General features: G+C 31.2%; 1 protein-coding gene across 2 annotated transcripts; it reads left to right on the top strand.

Moving 5' to 3' along the window:
• The first annotated feature begins 9,258 nt into the window (after window positions 1-9,258).
• On the top strand, window positions 9,259-13,827 carry LOC120219433 (mechanosensitive ion channel protein 6-like). 2 transcript variants are annotated; one of them, XM_039216249.1, is made up of 6 exons: window positions 9,259-11,078; window positions 11,320-11,443; window positions 11,940-12,233; window positions 12,325-12,527; window positions 12,864-13,157; window positions 13,537-13,827. In XM_039216249.1, exons 1-5 carry the CDS (start codon window positions 9,307-9,309, stop codon window positions 13,150-13,152), a joined length of 2,682 nt encoding a protein of 893 aa, XP_039072180.1. In that variant the 5' UTR covers window positions 9,259-9,306; the 3' UTR covers window positions 13,153-13,157; window positions 13,537-13,827. The 2 variants fall into 2 exon arrangements, with proteins under 2 accessions (XP_039072180.1, XP_039072179.1); XM_039216248.1 differs by lacking the exon at window positions 13,537-13,827 and having other exon boundaries at window positions 12,864-13,227.
• Window positions 13,828-13,943: the final 116 nt, after the last annotated feature.

The following is a 13,943-nucleotide window of genomic DNA, read 5'->3' as shown; positions in this document are numbered from 1 at the left end:
TTCCTTTATTTTATTATAATATATTTATTTTTTATTTTATTTTTTTTAATAATTATACTTTTACGACACATTTTATTATGTCATTATTACACGTTTTTTTATGTCTTTATAACATATTTTCAATCATTTAACTATTGTTTTCGTTAATTTTTTAGGGTTAAATTTGACATCGTCACAATTAATCAATGTGACACTTATTTGTTATCATGTTGATATTTCCTGCTTTGAACTCTCATATTAGATTTGGATATGCGATTAGCGTCGTGGATAGTATTTTCATGTCGCTCAATTTTGATTTGCAGTTTGTTTATGGTCTTTTAATAGCTCAAACTCCTTTTGTGGTTTGATTGTCGATGCAATCAGATATGTTTGTATCCACATTTTGTTTGAGTTTATTTGATTAGAGTTTTTAACATTTTCCTTATATGATCCTTATGTGATCTCAAACTGACTGGTTTTCTTGTGTTTAGGAAAATATATTGTTTATATGTTTAGATTTACAACTAATTTTATCTTTACTTTTTATTTATTTATTTATTATTCTTCGAAAAATTTATTGTCACAACCCCTTGTAACAATTAATGTTTTTAAGTAAAACCACCAATTATTTTTCAAGTTTATAATAATTATTGGTTTTACATTGTGTAACCTTTCGTTCATGTATCGAATCATCGGTATTTATTTATTGATCGAGTAGTTCAGATCAGTTATTATAAAGATTTATTATAGATGTGAACTTTTTAATCTATTTTTTCATTCATAACAATATAATTCGAACCCTCTAACATTATTTAAAATATATAACTTCTCATCTCACTAGACCAACTAAAAATTAGTTTTTACTCGCAATTTTAATAATATAATTTTTACAAATTAAACTTATTAAGATGGTTTAATTAATTAGGGTTCAACGCAAAAACTATCAGTGTAAATGGTTAAACAAATTAGACAATTTTTTATTGAAATAAATTCAGTATTTAATATTATGATTTGTAAGAAATGTTCAACATGCATTCTATTCGAACTTAATAAATAATATGAAAATCGAGTTTTATTATAATTATATATATAGAGAGAGAGAGAACCATTAAACAACTCTAATTGGAGTTCAGTATCCAAACATGTGTAATATACATTAGGGATAACGCAACATTTTTTTCTTACACTTTAGTACCTTTTCTCAACTTGAATTATGAAATTTTTTGTCACAATATTCTCTAAACTTTGTAAATTTTTTATATTTAGCTAATTTAATGATCTGAAATTTTAAGATTGTGCATGTGACATATCATCAAAATGATAAAGAATTCAAGTTTAGAGATTATTGTAAAAAAAAAAATAAGGTCAAAGTTAACAAAAGTTAGTAAGTTCAAAAAAATAAATTGAATTGATTTACTTGATGAAAAACCAAACAAAATTTAAGTTTAGTGATGATTTTGAGAGAGAGAAAAAGTTGGGTGACCAAAACAAAATCAGGAAAATAGTTGAGTGGCTAAATATGTAATTTACTCTTGCTATTTCTATCGGAGTTAACGGTTTGGGACAATCAAGGTAACTATTTAAACTTCATGGGGCAAAACGTTCCGAAAAATACTTTAGGGGTAACTCGGTACAAATGACATACTTTAGAGGACAACGATGCATTTAAGCCAAAAACAATTACTAAAAATAATGTAATTAATATTTTACTTTAAATAATTTAATTTTAGATTTTTAACTAATTTATAATTATACATTGAGTCCTTTTGAATTTTAAAAATTTATAAATTAAATTAATGGTGCTCATCATTAATGGTGTTCGTCGAACGTGGCAGACTTACCCATTGATTTGACTTTTATTTTCACTTACCAAAGATTTTAGCTAGATTTATTTTATTTTAAAAATATTATCGTTATTATAGTTGGCATCAAATTTGACAGACATAATTTATAGTTTATAAATATTTCTTTTTAGGTCTTAGATCTGAACAACTTTGTTTACAAAGTAAATTAATCATTAAGTAATTAGATTTGAGATTCAAGATTATGAACAAATACATAAAATAAAATAAATTAATCTTAAAGTATCGATACTCTTTCGTAAGATATTAATATTCATGTGGGATATTGATATCCTCATGCAAATATTGATACCAAAAAGCCTTTTGCCTTCCTGATCCTAGGTTCAGTTATTGATACTTGAACTATATCAATATTCGTCTCGTGATATTGATATTTAAATATTTTCGTTTTATTAATATTGATATATGATTTATAATATCGATACTTATTTTTAAAAATTTTAAATTTATTTTATTATTTATAAGATATCAATACCTAACCTTAATATTAAAAAAACAAAAATGTTAAAAATCATCGTCTCGTTTAACCAACAAATAAAAGAATTTTCATCTTTTAAAAGTCAAATTTGATTAATCGTATCTAAAAAGGGTCCTATGAGATATCTATTATCATATAGGTTTTGAGATAATTTTGTCTCTATTTTAAATTATTTTCAGTTTTCATCGAATTTAGTATTATATTTTAATTATTTTTTTATTTTCATCTACAAATTTAAATTTCTTACATAGTTGGAAAGGGAGAAAAAAACAAATTATTTATTACATGGCTTTGAAACTTCCTTTCTTCAATAAAATACATAAAACGGCTTCATTATTATTCAAGGTGCCACCTTTCTCTTGACTCTTACCTACCTAGCTATACCTGAGGGTTTAGATAATTATTATGTAAGTAAACATTATTATTGATAATGTATTTTTTTACTTAAATACAAAAATATTAAATTATTTGAAATTTGCTTAAAGAGAATGTTAACAAGAAATAGAAGCAAAATGTAGAGGAAGATAAAAATGGATAGAATCATAGAAGCAAGAGAGAAAATATTTATATAACAAAAGAAAAGAAAATGGGTTTCTTTTTCTTTTCACGATTTATCATTTTTCCCCCAAAAGAGATTCAAAATTGGAGGTCGGAAAGACCTTGATTTATCATAGCTTTGAATTTCAGGATCAAAATGAAAAATTAGTCAAATAGTTTTAATAATAAGAAAAGGTCAAAATATCCAACTTTGGATGTACAGTGCAGGTTATAGTGCAACTGCGCAGGGAAGAGCTGAGGAAGCTACAACCTTTATTGTTTGATTGTGTTTGCTATTTGTAATTGGTGGTGGCAGATCTTTGTTTCTGTGTAAAGATAATATTGTCCAAAAATAAATAAATAAATGATAATTATACGTATGATTCCTTATATTTTCGGTTTGACCGATTTTTGTCACTTATTCAAAGAAAAAATTGATTTTGATACCTTACGTTATTGATATATTCAATTTTAGTCCCTCAACTACTAATTGTTGTTAACCCCTTATCGAAAGTGTTACGTGATAATTAAAAAAATAATTCTTCTTCTTTGTATAATTAAAAGTATCAGTACAAGAACAACATTGCTGCTACTTCTGCACCATTATCTTTAGCAGCCATAAAAATTAATTATTATGTATATTAGGTTTAAAATATTGTGATAATTTTTTTAGGAGATTAGTTGAAAACTTTTTAATTTTGGATTGGCCAGGGCAGGACGTACCGGTGATAGGACTAAAAAGGTTTTGCATAGGCCAAGGCCCAAGGCAGGGCCTACAGGTGATGGGACTAAAAAGGTTTTGCATAGGCCAAGGTTTTGCAACACCTGAATATGTTGCTTCAATTTATATCAAATCAATACGGGAGATTTCACTTTCAAACTCCTCATGCGTCCTCTGCTAATCAAACAAGGATCTCTGCTTTAGAGAAACTCGTTTGCAGTATAGACAATAAGTCCTCTAAAGAGGAGTCCTCTTACTTTTACGATGATGTCAGGCCTTTTGCTGCACCGGTTCAGGTAACTCTTAATTTAGGTTGTAGATTCGATAAAAACAACTTTTTTTAAAAAGCAAATCAAAGTTTGGTTCAATATAGTTCATACTTCTCTGATTTAATATTGTTGATTGGTGAAGTGATCACCAACCGTAGAGGATAGTCAAGATAATAGAATGATGGTTCTGGAGAACTTTTAATATAGGTTATAGATTCGATGAAAAAACAACTTTTTTTAAGCAAATCAAAGTTTTTGGGATGTAGAGGTGGTAGAAGAAATGATTTTATTCCAATAGTTTTTGAGATGTTGGTAGTTTGTAGTAGAGATGTTTGATCATCATTTACTCTTAGTAAGATATGTATTTATAATGTTTTAGGTAGGTATCAATTAAGAGTTATCGTATTATTAGTATTGATTAGACATTTGAGGGAGTGAGGTCTCATACTAAGAAATCACGTGTATCGACACGTGGTCGTTGGTGATGTTACAAGAGTGTGTTCACAAGCATTGTAGGTGATCGACAAGTGACCGTTTGCAGGATGCACTTCACATGTCTAAGAGTTTGCATGGATCTTATATTCACGTTCGTAAAGGTTCGCACAAGTAGTATGTTCGCTTATACGAAGGATCGTGGGTGCGTTTGTTTATATGGAGGATTGCGAAGGTGGAGGTTCTCGTATTGTAACAGTTTCACTTACATGAAGGATCAAGGAGCTGGAAATTTTTGGTTAGTTCGTTCATATGGAAGATTACAGAGCTGGAAGTTTACAAATAGTAACACACACACACATATATATATACATATAAAGCTAAAGAACTGGCACAAAATTATATGGAATTATGCAACGGGAGAAGAAGCTTGCATGGTTAGTCCGCATAACCCGGTACTGTATTCACAGCCCATTGAATCTTCATAAACCCTTACCCAATTCTTTACTATCCAATACTTCAAAACTTCTTCACTAATCTCACATCCAACAATGGTGACCACATGGTTTAGATCAGTGCCACAATCTCCGGTAAACACCCCATCATCTTGAAAGATATCTAAACGCGCATCCACCCCCATCGATTGCAACAGAGACAGGTTGATTTGTGACGGATTTACATTAATGACGGATCTATAAATATTTTTAAAGATAGACACATGTGTATATATATATATATGTCAATAATATAAATATTTCGTATGTGATGAACATAAATAAAATTTAGGGCACAAAATTCTTGACTATCCTCATCGTTCGCAGGCAGTACCACTTCGTATTAGCTACACCATGGTCCCTCTAATCGAAGCTTATCTCCAGCGCTGCCTTGTAAATATATGAAAAAATTTCATGCATAAACAATAATTTTTTTTTATAATTCAGTCTTCAAGCATGCAACAAAACCTCATAAACAGTCCATATCACGGCCACCAATATCGAACAATTTTTTGAATGTGAAAATGATTGATGCAAACTGGATAAAGAAAATGCCACCCTTTCTAATTTTGATAGTTTAAATAATTTCAAGCTTAACGGAAGTAATATGCTAATTACTAATTTAAATTTTTAAAAAAACATTATTATATTAATATTATAACATACCCTTTTATAGCTGTTTAAAAGTTTTAATAAACATCTTATAACATTTAAAAAATTAATTTCACATAATTTAGTAACCTCTAGTATATTTTATCCTATACATACAAATAAAATTTGCTTTTGAGGCTTAGAAAATGAAAATTAATAGGAATGTGATCCGTTAAAATGATAACAATTAACTACATTTTGTAATTAATATAGTAATTTGTATAGTTTTTTAACCCATTTGATTATTATAAAATATATTGAATATTTTTTTAAAAAAAATCGTTAATGGAATTTATATATAATGTAAAAAATATTGATTGAGTACAACTATCCCTCGAACACTAATTTCATTCGAATAACATCCATCCGACCATTTCCGTGATGGTTTTGTTCTTCCCCACGTTTACACTATTTTGCCTTCACATTCAAGTGGTATCCAAAGTTTGTAACTACAAAATTCATAAAATAATATTTGTAGTGGGTACCGTTTTCAGACATTATGATTTTGATTTTGACTTCGCTATCACTTTGGTTATCTAGACAGACCATGATACCCCAAAACACAGCTGTTGCCCCAGGTTTATGTTTCATCAATTATATCCGACACATCGATGCCACTTCATCATTGGTGCTGATATTCAGGCCTTATCTTTAGAGTTTAATTATTTTATTTTATGAATTTTGACCATTCTTTTAAATGTAAGTCTTTGTTTTTATATAATTATTAATATTCGATTTATTAATTGATTAAATTAAATCGAGTATTACAAACGTCCAATATACGAACTACCCTCTCAAGCATCAACTTAACATACTTAATTGCATTCAAAACACTAATCCAATGATCAAAATATAATCCTACAAAGCCTGGCATTTCCATATACTAACAAGTACCTAGTGACTTGTGTAAATTTCTATCGTCTTTATAATAAACAGCTCTACGAAAGCTCTATAAATTGTCGTTTTATGAACACAATTTACACGACCGAAAGTACAAAATACTTGTTCTTTCTTGACAGGAATAAACGTGGCATGAGTTTGTTTAAGCAAACTGTAAAGCTGGCCGAACGCAGACATTTTAGAAATGTTCATATCATAAAACAAATAACACTGATTAAATATCACATGGCACAATAAATTCTAGGGTAAATTACATATGTAGTCGTCCAATTATTATTGTGGTTTTATTTTGATTATTAAATTATCTTTTTTAAAATCATACTTGAAGTTAAATTTTTGTTTCGTTTTGATCATATATCATTAAAAAATAAAAAGAACTATTGACGTGATTTTTTTCAATAATGTTATGATATTATCTTATAGTAACATGTTAACATCATTATTAATTTTTAACGACAAATACTAAAGCAAAACTAAAATAATATTTAGGTATGCTTTTAAAAATAATAATTAAGTGATTAAATAGAACTATATAAATATTTAAATGACTAAATAAGTAGTTTACTCAAAATCCTAGTATTATTGATTAAAATATTAAAAAATCCCATTCGTTTTGCACTTTTCGTTACGACCCGCCGCATCAGGTTAGGAATTGAAAACCCATTAAGATGTGGCCACGTAAGACGTTACGTCAATTTGGTCCTTACATTAGCTGTCGTGATCATGAATGATAGAAGCATGGGGGGGCTTGGCTGTGGTGCAGTTGATTGTGTCACCCGCGGGTCCCTTGGTTTGTACGTTTACAAAATCTGCCCCCATTTTGTTTCAAAAGGATTTCAAAGTTTTGATTTGGAGGTGTAATGGAAGTATGACGCGTAGCTTCATCGAAATATGGGACCAAAACATAGTTTAATTTTTAGTTGTTGGTTTAGGTGAAAATATCATCATTGAGATTGAAAAACATACTATCAAACATGTATTCAAAGAAATCTATTACCAACATCTAATAGAATGATACACTAAGTCTTTTAAATAAAGTTATGGGTTCGAATCTTAACGTTTGTAATGGCATAAACTGGGTTGGAGGGTCGTCCTCGCTTCTGCAGTACCCGAACTAATTTAATCGATTAATTCTAAAAAGAAAATCTCTTACCCTTGAAATACACATATTTTCAAAAGTTGTATATTAATACATATTGATTCTATTGTCCATAAGACAACGACCTATTAATTTTATTTGATGAAATGTTTATATTTTTTTGAACAAGATTTAGATTTTAAATTATAAAATAATCTACAAGTTTAATATTAAACTATTACTTTTATTATGTCTTTAATTAATTTTTTTTTTCAAAACTATAATCAATTTTTAGCTTGTGTTTCATATTGGTATTCTATCGTTTAAAAACTTAACAATGATATTGACGTGTTATCATAAGATAATACCACGTCATAATCGAAAAAATAATAAAATATCACGCCAACAATTGTATTAATTTTTTAATATCGCGGTACCAAATTAAAATTTAAACTAAATGTTAAGTATGCTTTTAAAAAATAAAGTCTGGATATTAAAACACAAATAATAGTTTAAAAACCAAACAAATAATTTACCCTAATTTATTATCATTGTAAATGTAATAAATGAAATCAAAATGATTATTTTCTTAATGAAATTCTATAGCATTCAATTTAAATTAATTAATTAATAAATACAGTAAAATAATCATGAAGTCATCCGTGTAAACATTCACATAAATAAAAATTAATGATATTGTCTTCGATTAATTATCAAAGCAACATACTATGATATATTCAATTAAATTTTATAATTTTAAAAAATAATTAAATATAAAAATTAAAAAATGTTTAATTGATTTTTAAAAAAAAATATAAATCCTTATTTCACCATCCAGCTCAGTTGGTAGGAGGTTGTGGGATCGAGTCCCACGGAGGACATTTCATAATTCGAAGGTCTTCTACGAAAATCGCTCTCAACCTGATGTTGGGGATAACCTACTATATTATCTCCCTTACCTCTTTACATATGAGAAATAAGAGACAATTATTTTCTCAACTCTCTCTACATAGTGCTCTGAAAAGTTTGCAACTTTTCCACTTTCATTACACGCGCAACGACACAAAGGCATCGGAATTATTGCAATTTCCTAGGAATTAAACACCACCAACTTTTCATCTATCCATCCAATCCACCCTCCTCTAGAAAAAAAATGGTATGTAGTTTTTTAACTCGACCAGTCTTCTTCATTAAATATTTTCTATCCCATCTTTCATTAAATACATGTATGTTATTTGATAACTCATTGAAAATTTTAATTTATTATTAATTTTCTTCACCATATTAACGATTACCCTAATCAATCTAAATCATTCACTTTAATATTTATTTTTCTATCATCCATTCATGTAAATGATTTTTTTAATAAGTTGCATAAGTGAAACAGGGACGTAATTAGAATTAAATATTGACATGATCGAAATATTAAAATTGTTATTAAATAAAAAATTGAGAACATAAAATTATCCATATTTAGTTTGATCCCTACTTAATTAAATATTTAATGAATTATTTTATTTTTAATTTAAATATTTACCTTTTATATAAAATAAAATAATAATAAATCAAAACTTATGGAATATATAAATTTTTAAATAAAACATACCCCTTTAAACCCTGAAGGAGAAGGACCTCCGTTTAGTGAAGTTTAAATAATTAACGATATATAAAAATTTTATTGGTCAAAATATATAACTGACGCGGTGAATTTTTTTACTATAATATAATGTTACAAATGGACGGTTTCGATGGTTCTAACAAGTAACAACTGTTTGCATTTTTTTTAAACTCAAGCTGTCTTCTTCAGTAAATATTTCCGACCCCATTTTTCTAATTTACTTTTTATTTTCATTATAATTTATATGATTCTTTGTATGGTTATACTGGCATAAGATCGGAAAAGTCATGGTCGTTAATTCGGGTGACCAGAAAGAAACCATCTTGAATATCGAGGACAGAAGCAATGACGGTAGTATTCTTGCTTCCGGCGGAGCATCTACCGCCGGTGGAGGTAAGATTTGGAGAGAGTCAAGCTACGATTTTTGGGACGACAGTGAGAAAATTGAAAACAACTGGCAGGAAGCGAATGGTAACATGAATGGTACAGGTAGTAGTGGTAAGAACAGTATAAACAGGGAAAGTGAAGGCTTCGATTTCATGCAAAGCAAGCAAGCAGCAATGGACGATCCGCCTTCGAAGTTGATCGGTCAGTTTCTGCATAAACAAAAAGCTTCAGGCGAGTTCTCATTGGATATGGATTTGGAAATGGACGAACTTCAACAAGAGCCACCCCATCTCGGTGGTGTACTGCCTACAGTCTCCGAATCACCGTCGCCTACGGCGGCTGCTCTTCCGAGGGCGTCTTTAGATAACTACCCTGTAAGAAGAAGATCGAGTAAAGGGTCACCATCCCCGAGAAAAGAAGACGATGGGGTTGTAAAATGTAGCTCAAACTGTTCTTCTAAAAGAAGTGAAGGTGGTATTTTTCCGAGGACATCGAACTTGTTAGCAACCAGGACGAAGTCCAGGCTGATGGACCCTCCTACACAAGAAAAAGGGGAGCCAAAGTCAGCCAAATCCGGAGCAGGGAAGTCAAGGCAGATAACGAGATCCGGGTTTCTTGGGAAAAGCATGGACGAAGAAGAGGATGATTCCTTGCTTGAAGAAGATTTGCCTGATGAGTATAAGAGAGATAAGTTCAGTGTTTTGGTGTTACTTGAATGGTTAAGTTTGATTTTGATCATAGCTGGTTTAGTTTGTAGTCTTACAATCCCATATTTAAAGAAGAAAAGTCTATGGAAGCTCATGTTGTGGAAATGGGAAGTTATGGTTTTGGTCTTAATCTGTGGTAGATTGGTTTCAGGTTGGATTATAAAGATAATTGTGTTTTTTATAGAGAGGAATTTTCTTTTGAGGAAGAAGGTATTGTATTTTGTTTATGGAGTGAGAAAACCTGTTCGAAATTGCTTGTGGTTAGGGCTGGTTTTGATTGCTTGGCATTTCTTGTTCGATAAGAAGGTTCAAAGGGAAACTAACAGTACAGTCCTTAGATTTGTGACTAAAGTTTTGGCTTGTCTTTTGGTTGGTGTAATATTGTGGCTTGTGAAGACCCTTTTGGTTAAGGTATTAGCATCATCTTTTCATATGAGTACTTATTTTGATCGAATCCAGGATTCGTTGTTCAACCAATATGTAATCGAGACACTTTCTGGTCCTCCTTTGATTGAGATTCAAAGGGCGGAGGAGGAGGAAGAAAGAGTAGCGAATGAAGTTATGAGCTTACAGAAAGCTGGTGCCACAATTCCTCCTGGGCTCAAGACGTCCACCATTTCATCTCCTCTTTATGGGAAAACGACAGGGAGCGAATGGATCCAGAAAACTCCTCGAGGAAAAAGCCTTATGCTGTCGCCGGCTCGTGCCCTTTCTGCCGGGACAGGAGATAAGGATGATAAGGGAATTACAATTGACCACTTGCACAAACTGAATCATAAAAATGTATCTGCTTGGAATATGAAAAGGTTGATGAATATAATCCGACATGGAGCTCTTTCCACTTTAGATGAGCAGATCCAAGATTCAGCTTTTGAAGATGAGTCTGCAAGACAAATTAGAAACGAATACGAGGCAAAAGTTGCAGCAAGGAAAATCTTCCAGAATGTTGCTAAGCCGGGATCCAGGTATCTCCATGACCACGAGTCCCATTCGCTATGCAATATATTGTGCATGTATATTTGCCTTAATCTTCTTTCAGTCGGTTCTAAATTTCATATAGTTTTATCCTAGAACATGTTGCGATCACTTAATTTGACAGATGACTCGCAGGTTTTATGATATTAAGTGTTTGGCTTGTGTCCTTATGAACGCATGCGTCTATGAGTTTTTTTATCGTCATCATAGTGCTAATAATTTTCTTTTTAGGTTCATCTACTTGGAGGACATTGGACGTTTTCTGCCAGAAGATGAGGCTTTGAAGACAGTGAGTCTCTTCGAAGGAGCTTCTGAAAGCAAGAGAATTAGCAAGAAAGCCCTCAAGAATTGGGTGGTAAGAATAGGGAATCCATGCTTTGCAGTATAATTTACTCCAACATTATATACACACACAGAGAGACACATGTTATTATTAATAAGACATTCGATTAGCTTGAAACCTTCCCTATTGGATACTTTTCAAAATGATCTCAAGTAGTTCTCATTAGATAGGCTATCAAATGTTAGATATGCACATATTCATCCCTAGTGAATAACGCCGAATGTGCCATAAAACTTAGTATGATAATATGCAACAAGATTATTTGATCTTCATAAACAAAAGTCTGTAGTATACATCCCAAGTTTTTAATTGGTTGAATGTTGTTACGCTTTTCCTACTTACAATATAGTGCAATCTCAGCTGATTTGACTGATCTCTTTTTGAAAAAATAGGACTTACTTTGCAGGATTTATTGCATCTAAGTCCCGAAACAAACCTTATATACTTTTTAATGTGATACCAGAAGTGTAAGATTTACATTTTAATCTGATACATTTCAATATTTTAGGTCAATGCTTTTAGAGAACGAAGGGCACTTGCCCTGACACTGAACGATACCAAAACAGCAGTGAACAAACTTCATCGGATGGTAGACGTCCTGGTTGGCATCGTCATATTCATTATCTGGCTCCTCATACTTGAAATTGCCAGCAGTAAAGTTCTTGTTTTTATTAGCTCTCAACTGCTTCTTGTCGCATTCATATTTGGAAACACATGCAAGACCATATTTGAAGCTATTATATTCTTGTTCGTTATGCACCCATTCGATGTGGGTGACAGGTGCGAAATTGATGGAGTTCAGGTACTTAGATAACCATATGAACCCTACTTTTTCTTTTTATATTAATATTCATATAAACTCGTGGGGTATTAAATGTCTTAATGAATTTCAGATGATCGTGGAGGAAATGAACATCTTAACTACTGTTTTCTTGAGATACGATAACCAGAGGATCATAATCCCGAACAGCGTGTTGGCTACTAAAGCCATAAATAACTACTACCGTAGCCCCGACATGTTAGAGATAGTTGAATTCTGTATCCATGTGAAAACTCCTGCTGAAAAGATTGGTCTCATGAAGCAGAGGATATTGAGGTGGGTTGAAAAGGATGCAATTTTTTCGGTGCTTCGAACTTTATTACAAGAGTCTGCATTCTTGAATATATTGCTTGAGTGCAACTATGAACTGTATTATTATTATTATTATTATTATTATTATTATTATTATTATTATTATTATTATTATTATTATTATTATTATTATTATTATTATTATTATTATTATTATTATTATTATTATTATTATTATTATTATTATTATTATTATTATTATTATTATTATTATTATTATTATTATTATTATTATTATTATTATTATTATTCGAACATAAATTGAACATGCCTGACCAATTCAATTTGCTCTTACTGCAGTTACATCGAGCACAGGAGTGACCACTGGTATCAAGACACGATGATCATACTTAAGGAGCTCGAAGTGTTGAACCGAGTAAGGATAGCAATATGGGTGACACATAGAATGAACCACCAAGACATGGGAGAGAGGTTTACAAGAAGGGCTCTCTTGATCGAAGAGCTGGTTAGGGTTTTCAACGAATTGGATATTAAATACCGCTTGTACCCTATCGACATTAATGTCTGTGGCATGCCTCCCATGGCATCAGACCACCTTCCTCCGACTTGGAGTGGACCCGCCAGCTAAACATGGTAACAACCAAAATTAGGCCACCACATGTTACTGCGTTTGTGACATTGTTTTCCTGGATATGGTTAGTTTACAGGGAGATAATCTTTAAAAAGTTACAAACTGACCTCTCGAATTACAGAAAAGTTACAAAATAGTCCATTTCTGTTAAGTTGGTAACGGAAGATGATACAACCATTTACAAAATTTGCATAATAATAATAATTATATTGTTATACATTTTGTCGGCGAATGCTTGAAGAGGCTGAAAGTGGCTCACTCGTTCATCGATGAGGTGCTGCACATAGACATAGGATGTTTTATTTATACCTGAGAAACTCAGGTAATACACCTGTAATTTTTATGATAATAAACAGTTATACCTTTTGGTGGCGTATGCAGGAACGCATGTTTATAAGCGAGGCATGGTTGCTGGAGGAGTGGTTGTTGGAGTGGCTACTGGGGAAGCCACAAGTTCAGTTGATACTACCAGAAATCAGTTGCTTCAGTTTTTTGATGGAGAAATTTAGGACCAGGACACTCAGGTTCAAGCATGGCAAGTGAAGCACAACAAATATGTTAGAATGCATGCAAGACTTAAAGCACCAGCCCCTTGATTTTATTTTGTTATTTTTTCAAAAAGAGGGAGTAATTGTGGGGGTGGAGTAGGCTGGTTTGGTTCTTGGTATGGCTGTTTTTCTTATTGGCAAAAGCAGCAGCTCTTTTTTGTTTATTTTGGATGTGGCAGCTTTGGTTCATGCTCTTTTTTTATTTTATATTTTGCGGGCATTGACATTTGTTCTCTTATT

This window comes from Hibiscus syriacus, unplaced genomic scaffold, assembly GCF_006381635.1.
Source record: "Hibiscus syriacus cultivar Baekdansim isolate YM2019G1 unplaced genomic scaffold, ASM638163v2 tig00110206_pilon, whole genome shotgun sequence".
Classification (NCBI taxonomy): domain Eukaryota; kingdom Viridiplantae; phylum Streptophyta; class Magnoliopsida; order Malvales; family Malvaceae; genus Hibiscus; species Hibiscus syriacus.
The sequence above is the reverse complement of the archived record's forward strand: the minus strand, read 5'-3'. Positions and strand labels throughout refer to the sequence as shown.